At 36.2% G+C, this 11,160-nt stretch overlaps 1 protein-coding gene and 1 long non-coding RNA gene across 2 annotated transcripts; both read left to right on the forward strand.

The window, feature by feature from the left end:
* Positions 1-322: 322 nt before the first annotated feature.
* LOC147563917 (uncharacterized) lies at positions 323-10,665 on the forward strand. The gene is made up of 9 exons (XR_015225628.1): positions 323-462; positions 572-603; positions 687-735; positions 7,247-7,283; positions 8,078-8,244; positions 8,979-9,087; positions 9,667-9,815; positions 9,961-10,023; positions 10,124-10,665. It is a non-coding gene; the product is annotated as an uncharacterized LOC147563917 (long non-coding RNA).
* On the forward strand, positions 1,236-5,285 carry LOC147563918 (uncharacterized). The gene is made up of 4 exons (XM_086641754.1): positions 1,236-1,377; positions 2,041-3,912; positions 4,029-4,119; positions 4,285-5,285. Exons 2-4 carry the CDS (start codon positions 2,045-2,047, stop codon positions 5,137-5,139), a joined length of 2,814 nt encoding a protein of 937 aa, XP_086497880.1. The 5' UTR covers positions 1,236-1,377; positions 2,041-2,044; the 3' UTR covers positions 5,140-5,285.
* Positions 10,666-11,160: the final 495 nt, after the last annotated feature.

Raw genomic sequence — 11,160 nt, forward strand, 5'->3', positions numbered from 1 at the left:
ATCATATGTACAATTAGTTTTACCTTTTGGTATAATGTTGTTTTGTTTTTGTACTTTTTTTTATTCTTATATATCTTGATGATGTAAATTTATGATATTAATTCAGTTTTATTTGGATCTTCGTTTTGTTACGATTTCTTAAAGATGTGCTTGACAAAACTACCCGTGCCCTATGGGCACGGGTTATTTCTAGTCTATATAACAAAACAGAGCTTGCTTTGGCTGACTAGGACAAAATGAATGCAATCTGATTAGGACAAAGTTAATGTTTCCTATTTAAATTCGAAGGAGTCTCAAACTTGAATCCCAACAACATTAAATTGTGATCGTTTTATTTCCCAACTCTTCCAGACTTCCACTTTCATCCGCTCACATTCTATCTGTTTTATTTTCCTCTAAACATACCATTCTTATTTTGCCCTACTTTCTGATTTTTCTTTCTCTACCGCCCAGTAACCCTAAGTATGGACTCTTTGATTTCATTCTACTTTAAGTTTTTCTTTTTTCTAATTATTATTTTCACATCAGTGCCATTAGGGTTCTCATTATCACTGATTATCTTTCTCTATAGTTATCATTTCAGGGTTCAGAAGAACGATGACAGCTATTAGTTTTATTCTAAATCCTATTTGTTCGTGAGTTGATTTGGATTTCCTTGATTCCAACCAACTCTCCCTCTCTTACAGTCTTTCTATGCTTTTGATTTCAACGTTAGCGGAATCAAGATGACGACAGGTATATTTCTGATTTTTAGAGTTAAGGTTATTTGATGTTCAAATGTTTTATATATGAACTCTTTTTGCTCATAATTTAAATGGAAATTGATTTTAGGTTAGAATCTAAATATGGGTTTCCAATTGATTTCTCCTAAATTTTTATGGTTATTGTTAGCTGTTTTTTGAAGGGTTATTTAGTGTTTGGGTCAAGGATAAGTACCGGCATTAGCGTTTAGGTCACAAGTTTGTCCGTTATAGCCTTTGGGTCACGGACTAACAGTTGACCGCGTTGACCGTCTACGAAAACTAACTACCGTTTCAATTCACCCGAAATTACTGTTTTACCCTAACTATTAAATATAAATTACCGAAAAACCTAACCTAATTCCGTTAGCTTGACGGAATGAATCCGACGGCCTGGATTCGTTATGAATGGACGGTGAGATTGAAAACAAAAAAGGGTGGGTTTTCTTAATCTATTTCCCGCGACAGAATTGGGGATTTTGGTTGGATCCTAGGGTTTGTGCGATTTCACTCGATTTGGGGGTTTAGGGTTCTTGCGATTTCACTCGATTTCACTCAATTTTCGGCTGGTTACATGTTCGTGCGAGGTTCTCTGTTTACTTCGAAGACAAAACTCTAGGGTTTACAAGGCAGTAAGGTAAGTGTTCATCGATTTTCATGTGAATTTTTGACCTAATCTTTCTATTTAGAACTGTTCCAAAATTTCGAACTTTACCATGTTTACCATGTTTGTAACCTAATTTCCATATGAATGATTAACCTAATTTCTACTTAGATTAACCTAATGATTACCATGTTTGTTACCTAATAATTTCCAAGATTTCGAACTTTCTCTCTCTGGATGTAGGTTTAGGGTTTAGATTGCTGAAGAGCTTAATGATTAACCTACTGTCTTACCATGTTTGTATCCTAATTTCAAAATTGCTTCTATGTTTGTAACACTTACTGCCTTGTAAACCATGTTTGTAACACTTACCATATGGAAAAGGTTTAGTAACTTAGTAATTTTGAAACACTTTCACTGTTTTACCATGTTTGTAACCTAATTTCAAAATTACTTCTATGTTTGTAACACTTACTGCCTTGTAAACACATTTACCTTACTGTCATCCATGTTTGTAACACTTACCATATGGAAAAGGTTTAGTAACTTAGTAATTTTGAAACACTTTCACTGTTTTCCATGTTTGTAACTTTGAAATTCTGTCACTGTGCTTTTGTATTGTTTATTATGTGTGGTTGTGAATGTGGTTGTAAGTTTCAATGCTTTTGTATTGTTATATCATGAATAACTTTGCAGAAAAATGGTGGGGTCTACCTCAAAAGAAACAGTAAACAATAAGGGTTTGGGTAAACAAAGCAAAAGAAAGGGCAAGAGCATTGACTATGTGTCTGAGGAAGAGTTAGATTGGCTTCCTATCATAGATTTTGCTAAAAGGTGTGAAGATCAAGTTGCTAGAAGAGGTTCACATACAAATGTGTTAGATAGTGGTGTTGAAGATGATGAAGATGATGGTATTGAACCTGAGGAGGAATACCATTCTGGAAGAAGTAGTGATGGTGAAGAATCTGTTCCCACAGATGCAGATGATGAAGATGAGTACATAGGAGGAGATTCTGATAGAGAAGATTTGTTTAATGAAGACTTTGTGAGTAGATCACAAGATGTGTATGATGAGGGAACACATGACACAGACACAGACACAGAGACAGATGAGTTATTCATTGGTATGGAATGGCAGAGTGTGACCCACTGTAGAAATTTTATAAGAGCTTACTCCATCTCAAAGAAGTTTGTGACAGCTCAAGTAAGGAATCACAGAACTCAACAAGAGTATAAGTGTAAAGATAAAGACTGTGAGTGGAGAGTGTATTGCTCTGTACTGCCAGACCAACAAACCTTTAGGCTTAGGACTGGTGTTTTAAGACACACTTGTAAAGGGCTTAGGGATTTAAAAAATCCCATGGCAAACAGCAAGTGGGTGGCAGATAAGATACTTGAAGATCTGAGGGAAAACATTGAGCATAAACCCAAAGACATCAGAAAGATCATCTTGAGAAGGCATCATGTAAGGATCTCATATTGGACAGCTTGGTTGGCTAGGCACAAATGCATGGAGAAGATCTTGGGTAGTTTTGAGGAGTCTTACAGGATGGCACCAGAATGTTGTATGCAGGTACTTCTGTCAAACCCTGGTTCAATAGCCTCCTGTAGCAGAGATGACAGAACTGAGCAGTTCAAAGCTATGTGTATTGCCTATAAAGCAAGTTTAGATGGATTTGTTAGGGGTTGTAGGCCTATTTTAGGTTTAGATGGTTGTTTTTTGAAGGGGAAGTATCAGGGTATGTGTCTTAGCATAATGTCACTTGATGCTAACAATGGTATGTTTCCTATTGCTATTTATATATGCAAGAATGAATGCAGAGAGACATGGACTACATTTCTTATGACTGTAGCTGGTTATCTGAAGCTACATCCAAAACCCCTAACAATCATTTCTGACAGACAAAAGGGTTTGATTGAGTCAGTAAATGATGTGTTTGGTGAGGTGAATCATTTCCACAGATTCTGCTTCAGACATATGTATAAGAACTTTAAGAGATATCACCCTGGTTCAAACCTTGAGACTATTACTTGGTTGGCTGCAAAGACTTATAGCAAAAGTGAGTTCAAGAAACAAATGGAAGAGCTAGAGAAGGCAAAGAAAGAAGCAAGGCAATGGATGGACAGAGAACACCCATCTCAATGGGCAAGATCACATTTTGATACAACATCAAAATGTGATCACATTACTAACAACTTCTCAGAGTCTTTCAACTCTTGGATTCTTGAGCAAAGAGCTAAACCAATATGTAAGTTTGTGGATGCATATCAGTGTATGGTAATGAGATTGTTTTATGAGAGGAAAATGAAGGGGAGACAGTGGGATGTGAATGATATGGTTCCTAGAGTGAAGAAGGTTATAAATGCTCATAAGAAGAATTACCACTTGTATCAGACTGAGCCATCCACAGAGACAAAATGGAAAGTTGATGATTACAAGGAGATGTCATGGAAGGTTGACCTGCAAGAGATGACATGTACTTGTTGTGCTTGGCAAGTGTCTGGAATCCCATGTGTTCATGCTATTGCAGTGATTCTTCCAAATTATGGTCTTTCTAATGTTATGAAGTAAGTTTGAATTTATAATATCATTGTTCTTAATATGTTGTTTCTAATGTTATGAAGTAAGTTTGAATTTATAGACTTAGTGGTTGTTCTTAATATGTTGTTTCTTGTTTTGACAGGTATGTGGATGAATCACACACTGTGAGTGCATATAGGAGAAGCTACCAGGATCACATTGAACCATTAAACCATACATCAGAATGGGGAGAGGTAATCATTTGCATCTTATCTTATGTTATAACTCTTACTCTATTGTGTACTCATTTGCATCTTATCTTATGTTATAACTCTTACTCTATTGTGTACTCATTTGCATCTTATCTTATGTTATAACTCTTACTCTATTGTGTACTCACTTTAAGGTTACTTGTGTAGCCAACATACAATGTGAAGCCACCACCCCTTGTAAGACCAGCAGGAAGACCAAGAACTCAGAGAAGAAGAGACAGAGATGAGCAAAATGGAGTTGTAAGAGATAGGAAAATGTGTGGAAAGTGTAAAGAATATGGTCACAACAGGAGTACTTGCAAAGGTGCACCAGCTAATACAGTTTCAGCTGCTGGAACTGGTCCATATGAAGGCCCACATATAAGGAATCAGACTAGACAAGTTAATGGTGAATCTAGTGGTAGAGGAAGGGGCAGTGGCAGAGGTTTGAGCAGGGGCAGTGGCACAGGTATGACTAGAGGAGTTGGTTCAGATGGGATTGCTAGGGGCAGTGGCAGAGGTTTGAGTAGAGGAGTTGGTTCAGTTGGGATTGGTAGGGGCAGTGGTCCAGTTGAGTTGAGTAGGGGCAGTGGTCCAGTTGAGTTGAGTAGGGGCAGTGGTCCAGTTGAGATGGGTAGGGGCAGTGGTCCAGTTGAGATGGGTAGGGGCAGTGGTTCAGTTGGAATGGGTAGGGGCAGTGGTTCAGTTGGATTGAGTAGAGGAAGGGGAGTGGTTCAAGGAAGGGGAGTTGGTTCAGTTGGTTTGAGTAGGGGAAGGGGAGTTGGTTTAGTTGGTTTGAGTAGGGGCAGTGGATCAGTTGGTAGAGGTAATGCTATTGAGTCAGTTGAACCATCTCAAACCTTCACCCAGACAACTCAAGAGTCTCAGATCACACAACAATCACAGATATCACAAGGGAATCAAAACAAAAAACAAAAGTTGGCTCCTGTGCGCAGAAGTGGAAGAATTGGTTTCAGAAGTAATCCTGCTCTGAATGGGAAGACATTTGTCATTGATGACTAAATGGGTATGTACTCCAAAACTTGCCTAAGTATTTTGTGTAGTTAATGGTTTCTTGATGGTTGTTTTTTGAAATGGGATGTTATGTTACTATGGTCACAATGGTTTCTTTCATGTTAGTATTTCAATGGATATTGATGTTATAACTTTTGAATGCATTTTGATACTGATGTTATAACTTTTGAAGTAATATTGATGTTATAACTTTTGAATGCATTTTGATACTAATGTTATAACTTTTGAAGTAATATTGATGTTAGAACTTTTGAATGCATTTTCATATTGTAGTTCATAACATATTCATTTGTTTTGATTTTTCAATACATCTTCAAGCCACATAAATCCAGAGCATGATGGTTTAGTGCATGAAAAAAACTTCTTTCCATAGCTATGAGCTCTGCCACTAGTTCCTAGTTTCATTTCTGCATTACATGAATTTCTAACACATCTAGTAAGCAAAATATGACAATTACTTCCATGATGTTCAAATGAGTTACAGTAGCAGCACTTGGGCATCTTTGACTTGTTCATAAATTCCTCACATAATTCATCCATATGTAGACTTGGTGTTTGCATGCCTTTCCCTCTCAACAAGGATTGTTGCTTGGTGGTTGCCTCATGTTTGGCAATTGCATCTGCCAACCACTCAAACTTTTCACACTTTTCACATCTCACAAACTTTTTCCCTTCATTTTCATGTGAATGTGATATCCCTATATGCATCATACCCTTGCATCCTTGTTTAGGACATGGGCATCCATCCCATGGGCAGTCTCTTGCTTTATGATCATCATCACCACAATAGTAGCATTTTGAGAATGAAGATGACCCATTTGCATTTGCAAGAGCTTCATCTAACCATTGGAATCCATCACATGAAGGAAATTGACATTTTAGGTATTTTTTTCCCTTAACAAGTGTTCCTTCAAATTGCAATAGCATTCTAATACCAGGGCATCCTCTCTTGGAGCACTTAGAGTACATCCAACAACAGGAAATTGCAGAATGTGAAGCTTGATCACACAATTGACATATCTGAAAATTAAGTATAAATTAGGCATTGGTACATCTGTTTGTGCATAATGTTAGTATTTGGGTCAAAAATGGCAGAAAAAATAAAACTTACCAATTGCTTCTTTGATTCCATATTTGTTATTTCTCTCTTAACTCCAATTGATGTTGATGTTGATGTTAGCAGACTCCTAACTTGAAGAAAAAAAAACACAATTTACTTGTTGAAATTAGATGATGAGATTGAGGTATGAATAAGAGGGAAGAAGAGTATTTAAAAGATTTGGGAAAAAACGGTATGATTTGTGAGTAATCTGGATCGTTCATTTGGACGATCCAGATCAATTTCAAAAAACGGTCACATGACGTCAGCAGACGACCGTTAACTCGTCAGCGTGACGCCGTTAGCGTTTTTGAATTGAAACGGTAGTTAGTTTTCGTAGACGGTCAACGCGGTCAACTGTTAGTCCGTGACCCAAAGGCTATAACGGACAAACTTGTGACCTAAACGCTAATGCCGGTACTTATCCTTGACCCAAACGCTAAATACCCCTTTTTTGAATCACAATCGATTTAGGTTTGCTCCAATTCTTTTTCTTTGATATATTACAAAATTATGTAGGCAAAAGTTTAGGGCAGTTCAGTCTGATTCTCGACTTTGGATTGATCTAAATTTTTGTTCGGGTTTGTTATCTTTTCTGTTGGATTCGAATATTACAAGATTTGGGACTGAAACCTAAAAAGTTTTCAATGTCGTGAATATTTTCTATAAATTTCAGAAAGAGTACTGTAACTATATAATAGTCTGGTATCAAAATGTCTCGCTTTTACAGTTCAGTAAAAATTTGGCATTCTGCTGTGAGTAACTTGTAACATGTGCGACACATTTATTAATTCTGGTTTTGCAATATGTTGTGAGTTAGTAGGTGAACAATTTTCTTTGCCGCAAAGCAGTATTTCCGATATTAATTAGAATTACCTATACTTGTGAGTTTTGAGAAATGATGTATGTTTGGAACTATTCGGGTTTCTACCAATTTGAATTGACGTATTGACCTCTCTTCTGATATGAATTGGTTTCTTAATAATTTTGTTGCAGCGGAAGAAGTCGCTGGGTTTCGCTGCTACTATTACCGGTAATAACTCAGACATTTGACACACACTTGGTGTTCGATAAAATTCTTAGCCGACCTCAGTACATTACCCTTTTTTTGTTACAGTTGGAGAGATCAGGAACTACATATGACCAGAATTTGTAAAGCATTTGCACTAGAACTTGGATATATACATGTATATATATATATATATATATATATATATATTCAGTCATTCAAGTTTGAAAATGATAAGAAAGAATAGGTGTTTTTGTTATGGACGTAGCTTTTCCGCTATTTGTTAGCTATGCTTTTAATAGTGGATTCTTAATATAGCTGAGGTTTTATCCCATAAGATGAAAAAAGTTAGATATATATATCATGAGATGAGAAAAGTTGTTATGACTTGTGAGTCATTAATAGTCTATTTATGCGTTTATCTTCTTTAACGCGACAAACAATTGTAGTCTTTGATAAAAAAATTCAGTTATTGCTTTTATGAGCCATGTTCTTCCACTCTTAGTAGTTAGTAGTGACAAACAACCACATGAACCCTCATCATAGTTCTTGGAAACTATCTTGCTTTACATTCCTTCATATAATTTTATGTCCCACTTCATTACAGTTATGTTGTAATTTCATTTAATTTTTGTTGATTTCGTTTTCCCGTGTAGAATGTAATTTTTTTTTTATGATTCTGGATTTTTTCATTTTTGTTGAATGAGTTATTAATTTTTCCTCAATGCTTGATTCAATTTGTGCTAGCATATCTATTACCTCCGATGCTTGGTTATTTTGAACTTCATTTGACTTTAACATTTCATGCTATGTTGTAGGTGGAATGGAGAGAATGCGTCAATAGTGCTTTTGCTCGTCTAGGAGAAGCACTTAGTTTTGTACCAAAAGAGGATATATTATATGCTGTGAAAGTAATAGTGGTCACGCAATGAGATAATTGAAGAAGAGATGAACAGAGATACAGTAGAATGCTATATTTAATCAGGTTTGACAACTATTTCTTAGATGTAGTGTTAGCTTTTGAGCTTTCGTGCAGATTTATGCCACGCCTCTTGATATTACTGTTGTGGTTCGAAATAACTTTTTTGTAACTAAAGTAACATAGATTCAGACACGGGTCTGTTGGTGACATTGATATAACGTGTTAGGTGCACAAAGTCATGTCTTAGTAATCAAGTCATTTGATTGACTTATTATTACTGTCTTATTGTTATTATCTTCTCTTTTATAATTTTTATTTTATCAACGATTATGCAAAGGGTGTGGTCACATCCGTTGGAAACATGAAAAATATGCCAAGAGACATAATTGAGAAGTAATAACATGCATATTTGCTAATTAGACCTAATCAAAACCTTACTTATGATATTCTCCGTGTATGGCGGTGTCCCATAACTACAACGGCTGCCCCGACTGGACTTGTGGTAAAATCCTTGATCTTGTACTAATTAACTTGATTTTTTCTCTGTTGCAAATGTTTTTTCGTCTTCTTATTGTGTTGGGTTAGTGGACTAGCATCGGAGGGTCATATTCTATTGTTCTCAGAGTAACGAGTTAATATTTGTTCCCTGATAATAACTGAAGCTAAATGAGGAATTTCAGGAAATCCTCAAGCGGGTTCCAGTTTTATTTCATGATCTTAGTCTTCTGAATTTGTAGTCTTTCCAAGTACAAATAACTTATTCCTCACTAACTTAGAAACAAATTTTGTTTTTGAAGGTTGGCCTCAAATAAATGGGATGTGATAAGGATGAGCGAGTGTCCAAAAAGTGGTGTCAGACCTTACATGGCTCTGGGATTGGTAGGCGATTGGGCCAACAACTATCAGGTAGTTAAACTAAACCAACAAACCTGGAAACAAACTTTGCTTAAATGTTCAAGATTACTGTTACTATCATTCTGTTTAAATCTGAACTTTGATGTTTTGCATTGATCATATAATGAACAAATATGGGTCGCAGGAACACCAAATTAAACTGTACATGCTAGAACTTTTGTGAACGAGAATAATATTCATGATTTAGAAAACAAATTTGAGACGTTATTTTAGACCTAGAAACATAAGATGCAAGCAAGTGAAATATCCGGCCTTCTCACAAACCGCACGGTGAGATTCAAAGCTTTGAATAGGGAAGTCATTTGGAAAACCACTTGGAAAAAGAGGAGCTTATTGAACTGGGGAAGCCATTTCAGAAAGCTTTCAACACAAAGTGCAATGTTGGAGCTTAATTAAGCTTTTACTGAATTTGTAACTCACCACAACTTTACTCAGTGGTTTCTTTTTCCTTTTTCTTTGGTCTGCAAACTTTCATGCTCAGTTGTTTGTATCATGTTATTATTTGAGGTGGATTTAAACCAGGCTATATCGGTGATCTCATACTATGCTTCCTCGTGAAAACCAACACAGATAAGAGGGAAAATTGTCTACTTACAATATTCCAACATGCAAAGGATTCTACACAATAAAACCTTGAAGATGTATCTCGAAATGTATAGCTTATGGTGACGATCGAGGATGTTGGAGGGCAGGATGCCACCATCAATATTTTGCCCTCGGTAAGAACCTTACTTGTGCTTTCTCATATCGACAAAAGAACAATTATATTATAATTGATTTTCCTTCTACAATGATGCCACATGTGTTTTATGTGGTTAGGTGTACATATGTTTTTTAATAAGGTTTTGTTTGATATGAATCTAGGTCAGCAAATCTATGTCATTTTCATGTTTGATGACAACTTATTTCATCACGAGGAAGCTCTTGGTCTGTCTCTCCTCTATCCTTTCTTGCTGCTACCTCTCCACCATATAATAGTTGATGAACTGTTACTACCTTTTGAATTTTTCCTTCTCATAAACCATAGTGGCAGTAGTTTCATCATCTGTAACTAGGTAACTTAATCAAGCAAGTCCCTATGTGAGAGTTATGTCAACCAGAGTCCAAATATGAAGACTCGTAGAGCTTGGGCAGTGTACAATCAGAAAATTGTGGTGGCACAAACATTGCTTGAGCACGATCAAGAGATGGCAATAGCTTAACTAACTCACTTGTACTACCAAGTTACGTGGTGTCCATGGCATCTCCATAGGCTAAGTTGCCACTTCTTAGCCCAAAGTGTGGTGAAACATGAAACCACACCAAATAGATGGCTGGTGAATTGATAAAAAAATGAATATCATTCAGGGGACCTTCGAGAACTGGCCAACAGAATAAACATTTAGGGCATTAATTGATTGAAATTATAGGGATTGAAAAAATGGATGATTTTTTTATGTTGGAATGAAATGTCTGTGGGTTTTCCCCTTTTTTTCTTGGTTTGAATTTTGTTGTAATTGGATAAAAGATCTGTTGTTATGGTTGGGTTTGTAAAATTGTAAGCCATATTTATGGATTATTTGTCTGCAATCATTCCTTCTCCATTAACAATGTTTCTTTTAATATTTACTATCTTTGTCTACTTTCCCCTTTTCTTATGTTAGAATATCGAATATAGTCCGTGCCGGAGGCACGGGTAATACCTAGTTAATTTACAAGGGATGGGGCAGTCAAAATCACCTTTTCCAACTTCCAAGTGAACATTTGATAAGGACCTGATTTCCATGCAACCCATATCAACCTGATTTCCATGCAACCCACATCAACCTTAATTCAAGCTTCAATTATCCTCACATGAATCATGAATGTTTTTAGCTAGCCAGGGATATGTCTGAATCCTAGCTCCGCCCTTGCTCTGGAGACTCACATGAATCATGTCCTAACAAATATTAACAAAATAATATGTAATTAGAAATAAGGCACTTATGAAAAACATGTAAACAAAGAAAACTATTTAACTAAAGAGGAAACCAAACATGTAATATTTAGAGCCTGCCCTAGCATTTGGAGGATCTAAATCTAATG

Source organism: Eschscholzia californica, unplaced genomic scaffold (assembly GCF_041429995.1).
Source record: "Eschscholzia californica isolate CP2 unplaced genomic scaffold, dmEscCali1.0.p SCAF_1, whole genome shotgun sequence".
Lineage (NCBI taxonomy): Eukaryota > Viridiplantae > Streptophyta > Magnoliopsida > Ranunculales > Papaveraceae > Eschscholzia > Eschscholzia californica.

Excerpts from the sequence above, each read along its gene's own strand:
- LOC147563918 (XM_086641754.1), top strand. The coding sequence starts at position 2,045 with ATGGTGGGGTCTACCTCAAAAGAAACAGTAAACAATAAGGGTTTGGGT. Across the intron at positions 3,913-4,028 it reads GGTCTTTCTAATGTTATGAA|GTATGTGGATGAATCACACA; the intron begins GTAAGTTTGAAT and ends TTGTTTTGACAG. Across the intron at positions 4,120-4,284 it reads ATACATCAGAATGGGGAGAG|CCAACATACAATGTGAAGCC; the intron begins GTAATCATTTGC and ends TTACTTGTGTAG.